General features: G+C 41.0%; 1 protein-coding gene across 1 annotated transcript in view; it reads left to right on the forward strand.

Moving 5' to 3' along the window:
- The first annotated feature begins 2,827 nt into the window (after nucleotides 1-2,827).
- The window catches only part of WWTR1 (WW domain containing transcription regulator 1), a 46,282-nt gene continuing 30,050 nt past the window's right edge, over nucleotides 2,828-19,059 (forward strand). Inside the window, exon 1 of the mRNA XM_023932705.2 lies at nucleotides 2,828-3,479. Coding sequence (XP_023788473.2) covers nucleotides 3,091-3,479 — 389 coding nt within the window. The 5' untranslated portion in view covers nucleotides 2,828-3,090. The remainder of the gene's footprint in view (nucleotides 3,480-19,059) is intronic.

The following is a 19,059-nucleotide window of genomic DNA, read 5'->3' on the forward strand; positions in this document are numbered from 1 at the left end:
TTTCTTTAACTCATTAGATGCTCATCATATAAGGGTACCTTTAAAAGTGCACTTCTTCTGAGCTGTTTGGTTTTTCATTGAAGTAGAGATTGAACTTGCTGCTAGAAAATCGATTACAAATAGGGTATATTCAAAGTACTGGGCTTTATAAATTCTTCAGATGAACACAAAATCTCTGTGCTATTCAAAAACATTTGAACACCATGTGAAATTGAGATAAAATAATGTTATTGCCTTATTTTTTACAATGTACAATCTTGCAATGAGAACAAAGAAATAATGATAAGGAGCTTTCTATATCACATTTGTGATTTGGCTCCTTTATCACTTAATCCAGCCCCATTGTGATGGAAGTGTCCTCGTCTTCCACAGACTTGAACATTTTGAGTCACTTGCCCTGAAAGCTGGTGGTCATATTTTTTTGTCCAAAGAAGGAAGTTACTATTTCTAAACAAAGACTAGTGACAACAATACTATGAAAATTTATACTTATGGTTCTAATCACTTCCTAATTATTGGAGAAAAACACTTTAGCCTACACCAAGTGGTACAATAGCAGATAATTGTATTATTCAGTAAAAAGTGCAGCTGAAATACATCTTGTTGAAGAAGATGGTTCTAATTGTAATAAATGTGGCTTAGGTTTAAGACAGATGCGTACATACTCACGCATAAGATGCCAGGCTTATGAAAGTGGTTTAATTATGATAGATGAGATGGCCCCATGCATGAGACTGTCAGAGCCTTCCTTTGAAGGGACATGTTGCCTAGAAAGGAATGGAACAGGTAGAGAGTGCGTGTTTTGTGTTCACTCGAAGATACAGAGCCCTGGAAGCAAAAAAAGCTCTTTTAAAGGCTATGAAAAATCATTCATGTTCAGATCATTATCTGTGCAACAACCACATGCACACACCCTCAGAATCTCATATGCAAAGGATTTAAATAAGGCTATTGCAGGAAAGAAAAAAAGATACGTAATGTCTGCATAGCCCTGGAGCAGGTGCTGTGATTAGCACTGCTCTTTGAGATTGTTGCAGCAAGGAATCCAGTACAAAGCAGTAAAGAATGGTACCAGAATTCTTTGGGAAGGGAAATATAAACAAGTCTCAGGAGTACTGGGTTTCCTGACCAGAAATACAGCAGATGTTGGGAAAATAACAAAAAATTAAAAACCCTCAAAACAAAAGCAACAAAACCCTCAGACCCTCACAAAAACAAAGAACAAAACAAACCTCAAGGAGGAGATCTGCCAAGCCAATGGAACTATGAACAGGAAATGTGGTGAAATGTGACTTACAAGGAATATTTGTTGAAACAAAGCCATCAGGAAATGCATAGGATCTGTTTCACAGAGCTAGCTGTAGTTCCTGTACAGGCTTAAACTGCAACTCTGAGAATCTGCATAAACAACATTTTATGTAACTGATTGGAGGGACAAAGATGGTTCGGTCAAGCCCACATTCACCACTAGAGAAGCCAAATGCAATTTAGAGAAGTTTATGCATCTTTTAAAGAAATAAGGAATAAAGTTCAGAAAAAAATTACTTAAGGCTTTTCTAAGTGTAGATTCTGATTACTGAGGAGGGTATATTCTTATCACCATAGCTTAGAGTCTAAAACACAGAAATAAAATAACAAAATGCATTACTAAAATAATAAAAATAAAATGCTAAATAAAATAATGTGCTTGTTTAGCCAGTGTGTGATATCTGTGTGTGTAGTCATAAAAATACTGGATGCTTCCCTCTGTAAAAACCAACACATAAGATGGAAAGTGAACAATATTATTCTTTATAAATAAAGCTACTGAACTTGAACTATTTTTGGTCACATCGCTATTCAAAAGTTATTCCAAGTGCACCAAGAAAGGGGACAAGATTAAAACAACAATTGTATTTATTAATTATAGAAAACCTCAGGTATGCATTTTGATGCCAGCTCTGGTTTCTAGTATAGGCTAAACCAAAGACAAGAGACTGAATGGGCAGTCAGCAGAGTTGCACAAAGCATCACGCCTGCATTTGAAACTACCCCTATGGACAGTGAGCTGGAAGGAGTTAAGATACAGCTCTGGACTCATACTTGCCAGCAAAGAGCCAAACCTTATCCAAACCACAGCGAGGTGGTTGCTGTCCATGTCACGACGAATGCTTCATTCCTCCCCATCGCCATAGCATCACTAAACTATGCAATTAAACTTGTACGTGGACTAATTTAAGCATAATTTTGCTTCCAGAAATTATCACCCATTAACTTTCTGAACAACGCTTCTGGAGCAAAGCTCATTAGTTTGGCAGAGACAAAGCGCTCCGAAGGTTCCCCGGGCACCACGCGCTGGGGCTGGACGGGGGCAGCCGCTCCGGGCGGGCCCCGGCGGCGCAGAGAGCAGGCACAGTCCCGGCACAGCCCCGGGACAGAGCGGCACAACCCGGGACAGCCCCGGGACAGAGCGGCACAGCCCCGGGACAGAGCGGCACAGCCCCGGCACAGCCCCGGAACAGCCCCGGCACAGAGCGGCACAGCGGGGCGACGCGAGAGGGGGCGAGGGCGGGGCGGGCTCCGATGGCCGCCCTGCCCCGGCCCCGAGGGCCGTCCCGTGCCCAAAGTTTCCGCAGCAGTTGCATAACTGCGGGCGGGGCGGCGCGGGGGCCGGGCTGGAGCTGCCGGCGCTGCCCCCGTCCCGGCGCTGCCCCCGTCCCGGCGCTGCCCCCGTCCCGGCGCTGCCCCCGTCCCGGCGCTGCCCCCGTCCCGGCGCTGCCCCCGTCCCGGCGCTGCCCCCGTCCCGGCGCTGCCCCCGTCCCGGCGCTGCCCCCGTCCCGGCGCTGCCCCCGTCCCGGCGCTGCCCCCGTCCCGGCGCTGCCCGGCCGGGGGGAGGGCTCCGCGCTGCCCGGGGCCGCCCCGCCCGCCCGGGACAGCGGCGCGGCTGGCGGGGGCGCAGAGGCTCCGTCCGTCCGCCTCGCCTGCTCTGCTCCCGGCGAGCCCGCTCGCTCCAGAGGCCACGTCCTCGGCGGCGGCCCGGCAGCGGGGCCGGCCCCGGCCACCGCCCGGCCCGGGACGGCTGCGCCCGCCGTCGGGCCGGAGGGGCGGACAATGAACCCCGCGGCCGCGGCCCCGCCGCCGGGGCAGCAGGTAATCCACGTCACGCAGGACCTGGACACGGAGTTGGAGGCGCTCTTCAACGCGGTGATGAACCCCAGGCCCAGCTCCTGGCGGAAGAAGATCCTGCCCGAGTCCTTCTTCAGGGAACCCGACTCGGGCTCGCACTCGAGGCAGTCGAGCACGGATTCGGGCGGGCCCCCGCCGCGCCTGGCGCCCGTGCACGGCCGCTCGCACTCCTCGCCAGCCTCGCTGCCCGGCGCGGCCGCGGCGCCGCAGCACGGCCACCTCCGGCAGCGCTCCTGCGATGGCACGGACGAGCGGCCGCTGCCGCCGGGCTGGGAGATGGCGCTCACACAGACCGGGCAGCGCTACTTCCTCAAGTGAGTGCGGCGGGGCTCCGGCCGGGGATCCGCGGGGCTCGCCGGGTGGGAGCTGCGCCGTGCGAAGGCGGGGTGGCCTCCGGGTCCGAGGTGTATGCGACATTCCGGGGGAGAAAACCATTCCCTACGGGAAGAGAGAGGCGAGGGAGAGCCTGGGGCGCTCCCGGAGCCGGGCAGAAGTCCTGCCCTACATGTTGATAAGGCATTTCTTTTCTGCTTGGCCACACGTTCAAGATTCTGAAACTTAATTTTTTTGAAAATAAATGCAAAAACAGTTATTCCAGGAATTATTGCAGTTATTCTGGAACGTGGTAGCAGAGCTGTGCGTGTCCGTGACCTGTGCGAGGTAGAAGGGGCTGTGGATGGGTGGAAGCTCCTCGAGCATCCCCGCCTGCGGGGACACGGCAGGAGCCCGCCTTGCTCCAGTGCCGGGCTTTGACAAGTGTGGTAACACAAGTGTCGGTGTCTCTTCTGGCCAGTCATTTTAGCCAGAGTGTTTTATTTATGACATCTGACATTTGATTCAAAGCCGTTTAATAGGCCTGAAAATATGTAATAGCTGTAATAAGTGGTAAGGGAGCAGTGCCTTATTTTGGTAGATTCTGTAAGTCGGCTACAGATTCACTGCAAACTAAATAATACTGCATTAACTTGTTAAATAACATTAAATGTTTGCTGATGAAATAAAACATTTACTGATGAAGCATGTGCCTGAGGATATTGAGAAAGTTAAACTGTCAGGGCTCCAGGACATCATTTAATTGATCACTGCAGCCTTCTCGGTCAGAAGAATAAAATCTCGAGTTCACATTGAGCCATGTGTGGGCTTTCAGCCATCATAAATGTCATATAGACAATATGTGAGGGGGGAAAGAGACAAAACTGTTTGGAAAAGTGAAAAAAGTAATAATTTACTTGATTGTATAATGATTTCTTTGCCTCGTGGGTTTGGAATCTCTAATGGATTACTCAAGAGCCCAGTCTCCAAATGACTGCGCAGAGTTTAGATTTTTTGTCTTTTGTCACACTCTGAGCTACCAGCAAAGCATGTAAATACCTTTCTGTATGTCACCATATATTGTTGATGATACTCTGTGCATGTATCCCAGGGTACAAACTTAGAAGTTTGCTATTAATCTGATTTATCACCTAAATGAGAAGATCTCATGTCTCTACACTTTGCATGTATTTTTCTCAATTAGAACAAGCTACAGAGAAGTAGCTGACTGACTGGAGCGTTGTAACAGACCATTCATAAATAATTATTCAATATAAATTCTTGCCAGGGTTTGGTCAGGGGGTGTTTTCAGATACCTCTGGCTAAAAATTGCATAATATAATCTTTGCTCTGTGTTTTTTGACTAATATCAAAATGAGCTCATGTGGTTTCACCTTCCTGTCGTGCTTTTCTGACCTAGAGACAGAGTTTTCCAAGTCAATGGATTTTTGTTGCTTATGCCAAAAGTTCAAGGCCTTTAGTAACTGAAAAGCAAAGGAAAAAAACTCGAAGTGGTTTTTAATCTTTTTTTTTCAAAATCCCGTCAACAGTAATTCTCTGATTAACAACATCCTTTTTAATATAAAATACAATATTCATTGTGTATGTAATTTTGTTACCTAAGTTAATATTTGTTTTGTTTCCCCAGTTTTATCTCTGCAATAAATCTTCTCTTGTTTATATAAAAATTAATTGGAATAATGCATTCCTTTATACCTTTAATGTATTTTGTTACACCTCAATGCTTTGGGGGATAATATTTAACTATAAAATGCTCACATATGAATTATAGTATTTTACAGATGTAATATTCTTCAGGTGAAAATTCAATTTAAGATTGATTATGGAAAGCAGCATTTAAAGCTTTGGGTAATAAAATAATAGAGGATTTGAGGTGATATGCTCAAAATCATATTTGATCAAACTAGGGTTACATTTCCCTATATTCAAGGAAAAAAAGGAAGCCAGTGCTTTCTAGCATAATGATAAACATTGTTTCTTGGCCTTAGCAAAGAAAAAATTGAGAAACCAATTAAAAGTAAATAGTCAAATTCGGTTCTATTAAAGCCTTTATTATCTGTTGAAGCTTAGAATGCAATTTGTTGTATTAAAGCATATTCTCAGTAATTATTTAACAGAAGTACTAGTGTGAGTTTCAATGAACAGTGAGCTAACCTTGTTGACAGGGGACCAGCTACAACTTGAAGCAGTTGCACTCCTGCATGTCAGTTCCTGCAGAAATTTTCTGGCTGTGACTGGAAGAAACATAAGTAGCCTGGGGACCACTCCACCCTGTAATTAAATACCAAACTGCACAAGTGGGGAATGGAAAACAGGCTAAGGAACACACACTTGCAGCAGTGTTATCTGAAGCATTTTTCTGTGTGAGCATGTGTGGAAAAAAATGTGTGATTTATTTCTGATAAAAAGCATTTCTGTAGAGACAGGCCAACTGCCTGCTGTTATGCCTGTGAGTTGGGAATGTCAGTTGCCTATTGATCTACTTGCTGGGCTATGGATATATGGATATGGATATATATTCTCTAAAATGAATGTTTCAAGTACTACTTTACATCAGTTTGGGTTTAGGTGGTACAGCCTCATATTTTAAATGAAGACTGAGGGTTTTGTATTTTCTCAGTATGTGTAGAGAGCTTCTTGGTCAGACTCTCATAAACAGATTTGTGGAACTTTTGCCACTGTTATCTTTATCACTGTTATTTTTAAAATGTTACAGTAAACGTTTGCCATACCAGGACATGTTTGCCACCAAGTTCTGCTCAGGAGTAGGGAGACTAATTACCTACAATATTTCATTTACTCAAAATATTCAGACTTTTTCTTACTGGTTTCTGTTGGAATAGAGCTTGATTTAGCACATGACCAGTTTTATATAACTAGGCATGTTCAGCAGGACAGCAGAACAGTAATATAAATACTATAAAAAAAAATACAAATACAATGAAAAATTTTTTTCCTGAGCATGACAAAACAAATAGTACTAAGATAGCTGAACTGCTGAAGTGATTTATTTTTCTAATACAGTCTTTGCTTGAAAAGCATTTGTGTTAATTCTGTAGAAACTGTTGTTATTTTACATTGGTGTTGTGCTTGGTGCTATACAGCATTCATCATAGGAAAACTTTCCTATCTTGGGACTGAAGTTACACAGCTGGAAGTGGGGGAGGAGATGGACAGTGCTTGAGGAGGTAACTGGGTTGGGCTCTGGTGGGAATGTGGGAAGCACTGGGAGCTTTGTACCAGCTCTCTGTGCTGCTGTCCCACAGGTACGACCACGGTCACACCTGGGTGTGATGGATGTCCTGCAAGGGGGGCTCACGTGGCTTTCCTTGGTCTGTGCAGATGGTGCGAGGCAAGAGTCCCTGCTGGCTTTGGTGTTGGGCAGTAGAGAGAGAGATGTTTCACAGATTCATAGAGATTTGAAGCATTTAGTCCACACCTTAAGGGATTTTTTTTCCCCCTGTTTCCAGGGGTTATTCCTGTGGGACTTAGAGCCTGAACTGTTCCTCTTGCCAGCATCCCTTTATGAAAAATAAATTATAACATGCTAGACAGTACCAAGATGTATTAGTGCCAATGGCTTTTATCCAAATTTGTTGAGTGCACTAAAGAGTTCTTAACAGGCAGGAAAGCTGTGATACACCACTGAAGTTTATTTGTCATAAATTCAACTATAGCTCACATTTATAACTAATTTTAGAGATACTTAGGAAGTTCTGAGATTGGAATGCACACATCAAAACTAAATTTTCAAGCTGTAATTGACAGCATTAGTGATCTGTCTGATTGCTCCTCAAGTGCTGATTTAATGATGATTATGTTGGAGTTCCACTTAAAAAAATACCAAGGATCCATGAGCTACTCTTTCTTCTCTGAATTTGGCAGTAGAAACAGCTACAGAGTTTCTGATGAAGGCTGGTATTTATTCATTTTCTGGTTCAAGATGGTGTCTTTCCATGATTCTGTGTTTTTTCAGAATGTAAAAATCATGTCATCAGCTGCTTAAAAGAATTTGGTGGTTAATGTGGAGCTTAATAAAATCTGAGGGCAGAAGCAGATGTGGAATAATTCAGGGACACTTTCAATTTGCTCGAGAGGCTGTGATGCAGTTCCCTCTCCTACTGAGTTTTCTGAGTTAAGATACAAGCTACATTTTAGATTGGACTGTAAAGTATCAGTGAAGAAAGCTTTAAGCAAGACTGCACTGACCCTAGAAGTATTTACAAGAAGGGTTTCCTTTGAGGAAATACTTAAGAAACTTTGTAAAGGGCTGTCTAGAAGCTGAATTTGAATTTTGGTGTATGCATTTCTAAATTATTTAAGGAATCAGTGATAACTGTCCTGTACAAACTACTGTGTTGATGTAGAATTTAAAATATTGGATTTACGTACACTTTTAAGATAATAAATTAATAATGTGCACATGGAATTATTGGTTTAATGAAATTTGTCTTAACTTAGTCCTTTAGTAATAGTGTTAAACCCAAAGTCCTGGAGTATTTGTGCATTAATGGATAACAGTCATACATTCATCTCATTAGATGAGCTAAAAATACAATTGCTTTATGCATTAATGATTAGGAAATAGTATCAATTAGCATATTCTCAGAAAGATATCTATAGAATTGATGCAGGTGTTAATTAAGAATGCTGCCCTGAAAACTAGATGATTTTCTTTTGTCTTTACTGATGGTTTGGGTTCCACAAAGAAAGGAAATGAAGAGAAGGGGGGTTTTTACATGTTTGTGGGGTGCTGTAGCATCTAAAAGCTGGTCTGCCTGACCATCTTTACTCCATAATTAGTAAATGGCAGTGTGGAGAGCTGTCTGCTTCTGAAGGTTATGAATGTGTTCAATTTTGAACGGGCTGGACAATACAGGATCTGTAAAGTCTTTATTTCCAGCTTTTTGCTGTTCACTCCAGATAATGTTGGAAGAGTCTATGGTTGGACTTTGGCTTGTTTCCTTTTGGATGCTTTAGCTGAAGTTGAAAATTCTGTCTTTTTGATGTTGGTTCTATTACAGGACAAGAGCGTCTTTGTAACAGAGTGTTCAGTGCTCAGGGCCTTCTCTTGATTGGCAGATACAAATTGTATCAAAGCAATTAAATCCAAAGAAAGTGTCACATGGGCTGAATTTCAACATACAAACTTGTGGCATTTTCCCTCTTCATTTAGGGAGAGAGAGGTCCCCAAGATGTAGGGTGGAGATATTTGGGGTTTGTTGGTTTGTTTATGGATCTTTTTCTTTTTCTTTGATTAACTTAAAGTCTAGACTTAAAGAACTGTTCAAGAACGGAAAATTTGGGAACACCTGCAGTTTTCTCTACCTATGACTGTTTTAAAGACGGATGTGATGGAAGCTGCATTACAAAGACTTGCTAAGAGAATTGAGCAGAATGTATTGTATTAAAACTGGAAATTGCTTCAAGTGTCACCAGCAAATAATGCAGTATAAAGTGAGCTGTGAAAGAGGAGCTGGCTCGTGTGCCCTCATGGTTCACAGCGTGTGCATCAGCAGTCACAGCACAAGCACAGTAGTAACAGAGCTGCAAGTTCAGACACAGCTATTCCTGCACTGACTTGTTTCTCTGATCATATGTCTGCTGACCCCTCACTGTTTGCATGGTCAAAATGCTCCTTTTTGTTTATTAGGTATTGATTTGTCCCTGATAATTTTTGGATGCATTATTCTGACAGTCTTCCAGGTTTGAGAATAGCAGGATGCTTCCATGATGCATTTGACTTTTTTCTTGTACCACAAGTAATAATTTTTTTCCTACCTGTGATCAATTTTCCTAGTTCATCTACTGTTTTGTTTTCTTTTTCTATGTTCCTGTTTTTCAATGATGGATTGGTGAGCAAAGGGGTAAGCATTACAAAATGAAGTAATAGTCCTCGGTCAGGCAATTGGAGCTGTATTAAAGTGTCTTGTTTCCAAGCCAAAAGTAGTGTTTGAACTGTGAGCCTTAAATTTTGAGCGGGCTTTTAAAGAAGCTCTCAAAACCTCTTGATGGATGTATTTTCGTAGTCCTCACTGGCACTGTGAAGCCCCTGAGTACAGCAGCATCTGAGCAGAAGGAAGTAGGAATGATTGGGAAGCTGACCTGGGCTGAAGGAAACAGCAGCGCAGTTCCTGTTGTGCTGCTGAGCGTGGCTCTTCGGAAATCACGTCATTTCTCTGTGCCTTCTTTTCTGGGCTTCATTTCAGCATCTGTTCTTGTCCATGAAAAAACTTCTGTGTATTGAAACAGGCAGTGTACAGTAATAAACCTTAAATACTGTTTCATGCAAGTTGTTTTGTACAATGCAAGCTTGCACCCTTTTGTGTTCCCGTGGATCAGCTCAGACTTCAATCACCAAAATATCATAGGCAGCTGCTGGTGATTCCTGATTGATTCCTGCCTGCAGTTCAAAATCCCTGAAAAGAATACAGATTGCTCTTTAAATACATTTCTGCTGCCAGCTTGTTTACAAAAGCTAGCTATAGTTTGTAGAAACTGCAGCAGCTCCCCGAACACTTTTGGAGATAGAACACACAGAGGAATATACAAGGAAGGCACCTTCCCCACCTGGAGTCTGTTAGATTTTTCAGACCACATTTCCAAAGGTCTCTTCACCTGATAAAATCATCTGGCTGATGTGGGTTGTAAGTTGCCTTTTTTTTCAAAAAGAATGAAAGAAAAAAACACCAAAATGGAACTGTTTGGTATTGTTTGTTTGCTGAAGCAGCCTTTTATAATCTTAAGGTAGAAATACCAAAGTAGTTTTTAGAAGTTTCTTAAAATCCTGTATTTTCAAATGCTTCAGGAGTAAAAGTGATTGCTATTTGAGAAAGGCTTTTGATTGTCTGCTTAGTCAGACTGTTTGGACAAAAACAGCTTTTCTAATTTTGACATGTGCTCCATATGGTTTATCTGGGAGCACACAGGCAGTTCTGTCTGTCTGTGGATGCCCATCTTTGCTGCCAGTGCCCTCGCCTACATCAGGTGTCTCTGGACTCAAACAAAGCAGCATTTGCATCAGTAAGTCAGTGCAGCCTGTGAGCATCACCCTGCAGCTCTGTGGGGAATGTAGAGAAGGTCAGCCTTTTGGAGCTGACAAGCAGAATTTAGTGTAGGAATTCTTCACAAAAGGTTTTTTTTTTTTATTTTACATTTGGTTTTGATACTGCATTTCCCATTTCATGTTTTACTCATTCTATTGCATATGTTTAAACAGAAATATAAGTGCTTTTGCTTCAGAGATTGGGAAGATATTTTTTGCAAATGAAACAAAATGAATGATGGAGAGAAGATGATGAAAAGAAATGCCTACTGTTACTTAAAATGTAGTTTCTAAAGGTATAAAACAGGCTGAATTGTATCTGCACATGTCAAAACTGAGGGTTTGATGTGAGTGAAGTTAATGTGAAAATTGTGGGCCACATTTTCATTTTGAGTAAAAGTGTTTTCTCTGCAACTTCAACCTACAACTCTAATTGACACGACAGCCTTGCCAGCAGGAGGGGTACAGTGATTCTTAGCATCCCTTCACACTGCAGAGGATACACCTGGTGTAATGTTTTGACAGCCATTCCTTTGATGAAGACTTTTCCAGTCACAGGATGGTGTTTTCACAGGTGCTGCCATCACTGTCTCTCAGCACTGACATTACCAATAGTAGGTTATAACAGTAGATAAAGCTTACTTTTTATTAGAGGTGATGGAGGGCTCTACTTCTTTATTCATGTTTTATAGTTGGCATTTTGAATTTTGTCTGTTACTGGAAGACTTCATGGAAATCAAAAATCAATGAAATTATGCTACTGCAAGACAGCAGACAATGTAAAACTTAATAACTAGAGTAAATGAGATTTCTAGTGAGACTGTTTACAGCTTACTGAAAGCACAATGGTAAATCATTGATATGTAAAAGAAATGAAGGTTTTGTTAAAGATTCAGCAGTGACACTAGTCAGTGAAGGTATGTATGTTGTAGAACATACTTTTTCAAAGCTAGGAGAGATCCTAGTTTGAGATTTGTAACTTTATAAAAACCTTAGCAATTTTAGTCCATTAGTTGTAAATTAAAATATAGCTCTTGATATTAACCATGCTAATGTCACCCAAATACATGAAGAAATATTATTTTAAGTAGTTATCTGCAGTGACTGGATAATTCACATTATTATGTTTATTTTCTTTCTGTGGTAGTCTTTCTTTGAGGACAGAGAGAAGATCTGACTTAGATTACATAAATTCTGTGTAGTTATATATCTTGTGAATTATTTGGCAAATTTTGCCATGATGTTCCATTGCCAAACATCTGGATGAAGTGTCGTGCTGCCATGGCAGGCCCCTGTTGTATTGCAGCATGGAAATGAGTGAGCAGTCTGTGGCAACAAAAGTGGTTTCTGCTGCTGTACATTCCAGAAAGCAACTCCTGTGTTTATTCTCTGGTCAAATAATTGCCAAAGTTTAGGCATTGGAATGATGCTGGTGTTCAAGCTGTAGGTTTAGGTCAAATACTGCTCAAAACACTCTTTAAATTTTAAGGTTTCCAAATGGTCTTTTTTTAGCAATTATGACAGATCTTTTTGGTAACAAAGAGTTGGAGAATGAAGGGTCAAAGAGAAGCACAAGTTTGCAGATAAAACAAACTGGGATGCAGTTAAGACACAGGAGCGCTGTCAGTTTCCATTTTGTGCTACATTTCCTGCAGATACAGACATGTGTTTGCATTTATTTGAGTCTTTTTGAGGTACTGCCTGGTTTGCTTTACTAAAAGCATGCATTCTGCTGAGGATATTGTCTCATGAACATTTCCTTTCTCTGTCAGGATGGCTTCTACTAGAACAATATTTTCAGTGGTCTTTTTTTATCTTAGAGAAACAAATGTCTGATTCATTTTTCTAAAAAACCAGGAAGCTGTGAAGTAGACAGACTGGAAAAGAAATGCATAGTGTTACTTAAATTGTAATTTCTAAAGGTATAAAGCAAACTGGAAGTGACTTTTTGTTAGATTCTAAGGGGATATTACAGTTCTACTGTTTTTCTCCTATTATCTGAGCTTCATGTGAAGAACAATTTAAGATGATCTTCTTAAAAAACACCCCAAAACTCAAAAAGCACCTACTCATGTGAAAACTTCAGATGAAAGCAGCTTTAGCACAGCAGCATGTGCTTTGAAAGCATGCAGCCTCTGCACCTTTGTGAGTGATGTTTTCTGTGCCCATGTTCAGTATTGCTGCTCTGGCTCTGACACAGATTTTGACCACAACTAAGTAATTTCCAAAGCAAGAGAAAAGACCAAATGGGGAGACTGAAGTTAGCAATTCTTTCTGGCATGTATCAGGTGAAGACTTTTTGAAAATGGAATGACAAGATTAATGGATAAAATATTCAAATTAATTTTAATAGATTGAAAAGTCCTGCATATTCATAATCAGGTTACAAAGTATGGCTCTTTTTTTTTTTTTTTTTTTTTCAGTAGAAATTATTGAACCTCAGGGCAGATTATTCTCAGATTTGCATGCAGATCTGTTATTACGACTTTCTTGGGTGCTGAAAATATCTATGGACATTTTGCACCTGTAAAAAGCAGAATGAATGTTGAATGGGATGTGGAGCATTAAATTTCCCACAGCACAGTGATCACTGCAGTGGGATTCTGGTTCTAAGTACATGCAATCCCAGGTGATAACTCAGTGGTGAGGTGTTGATGCTGTGCTGTATTGCTGGTGCTAGTCTTCACCTTGCTGTGAATAATCTGGTCCTCCAGCCCAGTACCTTTGTTACTCTTCTCCCTGCAGGTTCTTCACTGTTGCAGTAAATATAAAAATTATAAATTATTGAAAAAATTATTCCCTTAGCAAAAGCATTGTGAAAACTTAAAGATTAGTCCTTCCTGTTTTAACACCCATGACAGAGGGATGCATCCTAAGGAAAAGTCAAGCTAAAAGACTTCTGTTATTCTTGCACTTTTGTGCAGTGACAGATAGGAGGTGAACTTCCTCAGAACTGTAATGAAATAGCTCTGATGAAAATATGTGAAGTTCAGTTTTGGCTTCTGCAGATAAGTAAAATACTGTGTGGAAAGATAATCTTGACTGTATTTATAAAGCACCTGTGAAGTGCAGAACCATCAGCAATGCCTCTGCCATAATTGGTGTTTTTTCTTGATGACTGTACTAGGAACAGCAGAGAAGAAAACTCTGAACTAAAATTCCTCTTGGGGCCATATGGAAAGAACATATCACTGCAATAATTCTGCCTGATACAGACCTGAAGTTTTCCTCACTGTGTTGTGCAGGTCCCTGTTGTGGGTTGTGTTTTAGGTGCTGGCAGAGGGAAATGTTTTCTAGTCACTCAATTTGCAGCAGTTGTATTAAAAGGAAAAGCTGCAAAGGTGTTTCACTGCAGGGTCTTAGAGACAAAGCTATGTCAGTTTGTAAAATATAATTTATATGTGACATTTTATATAAACCACATGTTTTTAAGAAATTTATTTAATGTTAGCTCCTGAGAGTTTGCAGTTTGCGATTGAATTATTTCTTTGAGACATTTGCATAACTATTCCTTTGACAGTGTAATTCCAGATGGCATATGCAAGAGTCTTGACCTGCCAGGTCATCTCTGCTAGGCCTAAATACATCTTGCAGAGATTTAATTGTACTTTCACTTCATGCTTATTATTTAAAGTAATCTAAATCAGGAGGATGATCACTTTGAGCATAGGTGAGGCATACACAGTTGTTCTTCAGTTCACAGCTGGTTAGGCCTTTCTTTTCTGTATGAGGTCAAACCTCAGATATCTGGGTTTACTGTGCCATGAAAAGGGGCTGCAAATTTAAATCCGGGGTTGGTAAATTACATACCTCCCACTGCTTAATTTGGTCCAGTTTTTAGTTCCCTGTGCAACCTTTATTTTGACCCCTTTATTTTGACAGGACTTAGTGTAAGCACTGACAGACAGAAACTTCCATGAAAATAACAGGTAAACAATATCTTTGGTATTGGAAAATACCGTGGCATTGGAAATAAATAAAACCAAAGCAGGTATAGTGGTTGAACCCAGTGGATGAGTAAGATGAGATCAGGTTTTAAGGGAAATGTAGAAGGTAATTGCCCTTCTCTTGGGGGTCTCTTGGCTGGGGTCTGGGGGCTGCTCGGGGTCCCTGAGGCTCCTGTGTCCTCCCTGGGAGGAGCAGGGAGCTGCTGCCCTGCCTGCTCTCCATTCCTGCTCCTGCTGCACCGTGGAGAGCGGGGCTGGAACCTCCTGCTCCCGGCCTGGCCTGGCCCTGGCAGTGGGACAGGGAAGAGCCGTTCTCTGTGTGAGCTCTGTCACAGCAGTGCCAGCGCCTCTGACTTCAGCTGGGCTGGAGTTGTGCCTTCAGGGGCAACTGATGTGTAGCTCGAGTCCCAGTTCAGTTTAGCTAAGAAAAAAGACTCTGATTTTCTTTTGGCTAATATAAGCTGAATTGAAAACAAAAATAGAGGATGATTGCTCTTAGTACTCAGGTAATAATCTAATTACTTTCATTAATGTGAATTATGAAACTGTCAACATGTAGTTAAATTTTACAAGCTAAATTTTTTAATAGGACTGCTTTATTACTCTCTGCTGAACTCAGTGTACCAATAAAACATCACAGAATCTTATTAAGATGAGAGAATACCTTGCAGGTCATATCTTAATTTACATTTTCACAAAGCTTCTTTTCCCTCCTAGTGTGTTTTTTTTTTCTGGTCAGAGGTTCATTTTCACTTCATTTTCACTGTTTGACTTCAGATGTTACAAGGTCTTTGCCCTCTTTTGAAAAACTGTAAAGGAGTTTAAGACTTTGAATAATAATAAAATATAGTCCAGAAAAGTATTTATGATGTGAAATTGTGAAGGAGGGCAGACGTACTGGATTTGTGCAGCTTGGAGAGGAGGGGGCTGGGGGTGACCTCAGATGGCTGTGAGTTCTTCACGGGGGGAGCAGAGGGAGGTGCTGGGTGCTTCTCCCCATCCCCTGGGGATGGACACAAGGGGCTGTCAGAAAGCTGTGCTGGGAAAGCTCAAACTGGACATCAGGCTAAAGCTCTTCACTGAGACGATGACCAAACACTAGAACAAGCTCCCCAGGGAAGTGGTCCCAAGCCCCTTGTTGGTCAAAAAGTGTTTGGATGTCTCTTAGATACTGGTTTAACTTTTAGGTTGCCCTGAGTGGAATCAGGAGTTGGACTGGATAATCCTCATGGGTCCCTTCCAGCTCAGGATATTATGTTCTTCTTAAATAATTCTGCATTTCTTTACTAAGAAGTCCAGTTGAAATACAGGGAGACTGTTTTTCAGATAAGAAACTGGTCTGAAATATTTCATTCCTACTACATTTTAAAAAAGAGATTTTAGGTACCAGATTTTAAATGGTGTATTAGGAAGTTTTACAGCTTAACTAGGACACTGCCTTTTAAACTGTATTTTTCAGTCAGTGTCAGCATTTTTTGTAGCTGTGATACAACATTTTAATATTAAAAAAAGTCACACCTTTTCTGAGGGTAGCTGCCATTTTTCTCCAGCCTCTCCATACACACACACATATCCCACACTACTCCCCAGTCAAAATTGTATGTTAGCCAGGTTAAATGTCTAGGCTAAACATTGCCTGATCAGTCACTCTCTTGCATTCCTAAATAAATAGATTTAGGGGCTGCATCTGACTTGCTAATAATATGTGTAATATGTGTAATTTGTGCTGCCTCCATTTCACAGCATTATTCCTTTTGAACACAGCACAGTGTATTCCTGTGACATCTGCCCATCTTCTCATACCAGGAATCCTCAGACACATGTTCCTTGCACCCCATTAGAAATCAGTAAGATCCACCTACATTGCTAAACATCTGATACTTTTATACATTATTCTGAGCTTAAGGGATGTCTTCCTTGTCCACATTTGTACTTAAAAATATCTCTTTTCAAATAGACTGTGTTTGATTGGAATATTACTGCAGTGTCAGAAGTGACAGAAATTCCTTATGCTCAGCTAAATCTTACTTGAAATTCTGGTCTCATTTTTAAATTCTCATGTGCAGAAAGCACCAGAGCAGAACTGTCACCCTTCCTAAACTCAGGTCAACTGTCAGCTTTGAGACATCGTTTCTTTATTTTGGAAATGTTTTGTTTGAGGAAAGACCTGGTCTTTTAACCAGCTCCTGCTTTTCATCTGTTTTTCATGGCAAATGACCACATTTCCCAACCATTTGCAAACACTGACTGTCTGGCAGGATTTCCTGGATACACATTAGTTTTGAGATTGTAAAAGGTCAACTTTCTGAACTCTGGCAATTAGTGTGGTTATTTGTCCTGCCTTTTCTTCCATGGGAACTGATCAACTCATATGGAAGGTAGAAATAGTGTCCAAGAAAAATTCATCTGCTAGCTAATCACCTCCAGCATGAATCATAAAGAAAAAAATAATCCAAGTAGGACATTTCCTGACCTTTGTGTACTAAAACTTTGTGAACAGCTGGAACCAATATGTGTGGAGTCAGAGTTTTGTAAGAAGCTTCTGAAAAAGTTACTCATAACCTGATCCCATTTTTGTCTATTAAAGTGAGGCACTGAGGCCCTCGCAGCACATAACTCAAGTTGAAGTTGTGTGAACAGAGGGCAGTGGATAACTAGTGCTGACTGTGAAAAGAACAATTTCTTTTAGACCTTATTTTTATATTCTCAGCTGACCTTCAAAATGAAAAGAAAGAGGGTAATAAAAACAGGTAAACCAACAGATGTTTATAGGGATTTGACCAATTTTAATTTGTTTCTTGTGACTCCACTGGAAGAAGTGATGCTATTTTTCTCATGCATGTGCCATATAAGAGATTGAAGCCATGGAAATCTTTCCATGTTGTGAGGGAACCCTCAAAATGGGTCGTAGGGAATAGTGGAGAAGATGCTGGTGTTGATAATCAAGACAGGATTTTGTCATTATTTGCATAGAATCCATCAGACATTTCTTCAGGCCCTGAAATTGAGTGGTGTGTTTGAATATCAGAAGTCGTAATGGATTTCTTAATCTTATAGGGAAGAGGAGAGAGCCATGCTTCACATCCCTTTAGCTCCAGCAGTTGAGTTTGGTTGATTACTTTCCTTTTCCTCACCTTCTGAGGACTTAAAAAGAGGGCAACATTCTGTTCTACCTTTTGTCTGTTTAAGAATTATGTATCTCCTGAATTGTCTGTTTTCCTCACTGTATTCTCAGTAGTGATTAAATGGTCCAAACGGAGAAAGTAAGATAAGTCCAAATGTATTCAAGGTCATGGTTATCTCAGCATTCATTTAAGTGAGGCAGATTTTCTCCTATTGAACTTATTTTACAGAGGAAATGCCAAAGGCATCCTGATAGATTTCTTTCTCTGCTTGTGGTGTCTGGAGACTTTCTTCTGCTGTGTGAATGAGATCTGAAAGTTTTGGGTTTGCAAGGTTGGGGCTGGAGGGGAACGACAAGCAGCTTTGTTGGTTGTTTTTGGGTAGGTGTGGATTCTCACCCCCCCTGGTGTCTGCAGGAATGTCACCAGTGGCACTGACTGGCAGGTGGGTCAGTGGAGATGCTGTGTGCAAGGTCTCTGAGACCCTGCAGAAATGCTTGGGCAGTACAACTCCGTCAGGTTGGACGTCAGGTAAATAAGGACATGTGTTCATGTCCTTATTTACATACTGCATTGATAAAAGAAATTTGTAGTGTTTATTTAACTTTAAGCACATAGGTTTGAAACAGTGGTTCTTAGAATTCTGTGATTAGTCTGCACCATACAAGACTTGAAAGGATAGAAAAGACCAAAACCCAGAATTTGTGGTTGGATAAAAATAGAAGTGTGACGCATTGAATCATGGGCAAGTGAATAAAACTTCATTGTTTACAGGTACCAGTCTCAAAGTTGTTCCTGATGATATTTCAGTAACAAATGATTTTCTAAAATACTGAGGGATTTGAGTGGCTTTATGTTTTAAATAATTCTATATACCTCATAACCACTATCGAGGTAGATAAATATAGACTCAAAGTAATTTTGGGTCTAAACATATCTAAATAATTATGTCTGTGATATATTGAATGAAATTTGTTACCTAAACATTATTTTTAGTTGGATATGTTGTAACTAAATCATAGGAGAAAATGCTTTTGCATTTGCTCTTTGGCAGACTAAAGTCTTATTTACAAGTTGTAAATCTTGGTCTGAAGAGTTGGGGATTTGGGCCATGGAGGGAAAAAAAAAAATAAATTTTAGTATCTAGTTTGGCTCTGCGTGTCTGTTGTGTTGTAGCTACTGGCACGCATATTAAAGTATAAATATTGCTGTCTGTGAAGTTCAGAGAACAGAAGTTATTTTGGCCTTTTTGGAGCTTCATAAATATAGTGACCTGAAAGCTGAGGTTGTGAGAATGATCTCTGACTGTGAGCTGCAGTACCAGGAACTGCTTTGCACAAATGTATGTGTTTTGAGCCAGGTTCAGTTTCTAGTGGATTGTCTGTTTGGGAAAGCTATTCCTCAAACCCATCTGTGTTACTGTCTGGAAATCCTGACCAAGCAGTTC

This window comes from Cyanistes caeruleus, chromosome 10 (assembly GCF_971803275.1).
Source record: "Cyanistes caeruleus chromosome 10, bCyaCae1.hap1.1, whole genome shotgun sequence".
NCBI lineage: Eukaryota > Metazoa > Chordata > Aves > Passeriformes > Paridae > Cyanistes > Cyanistes caeruleus.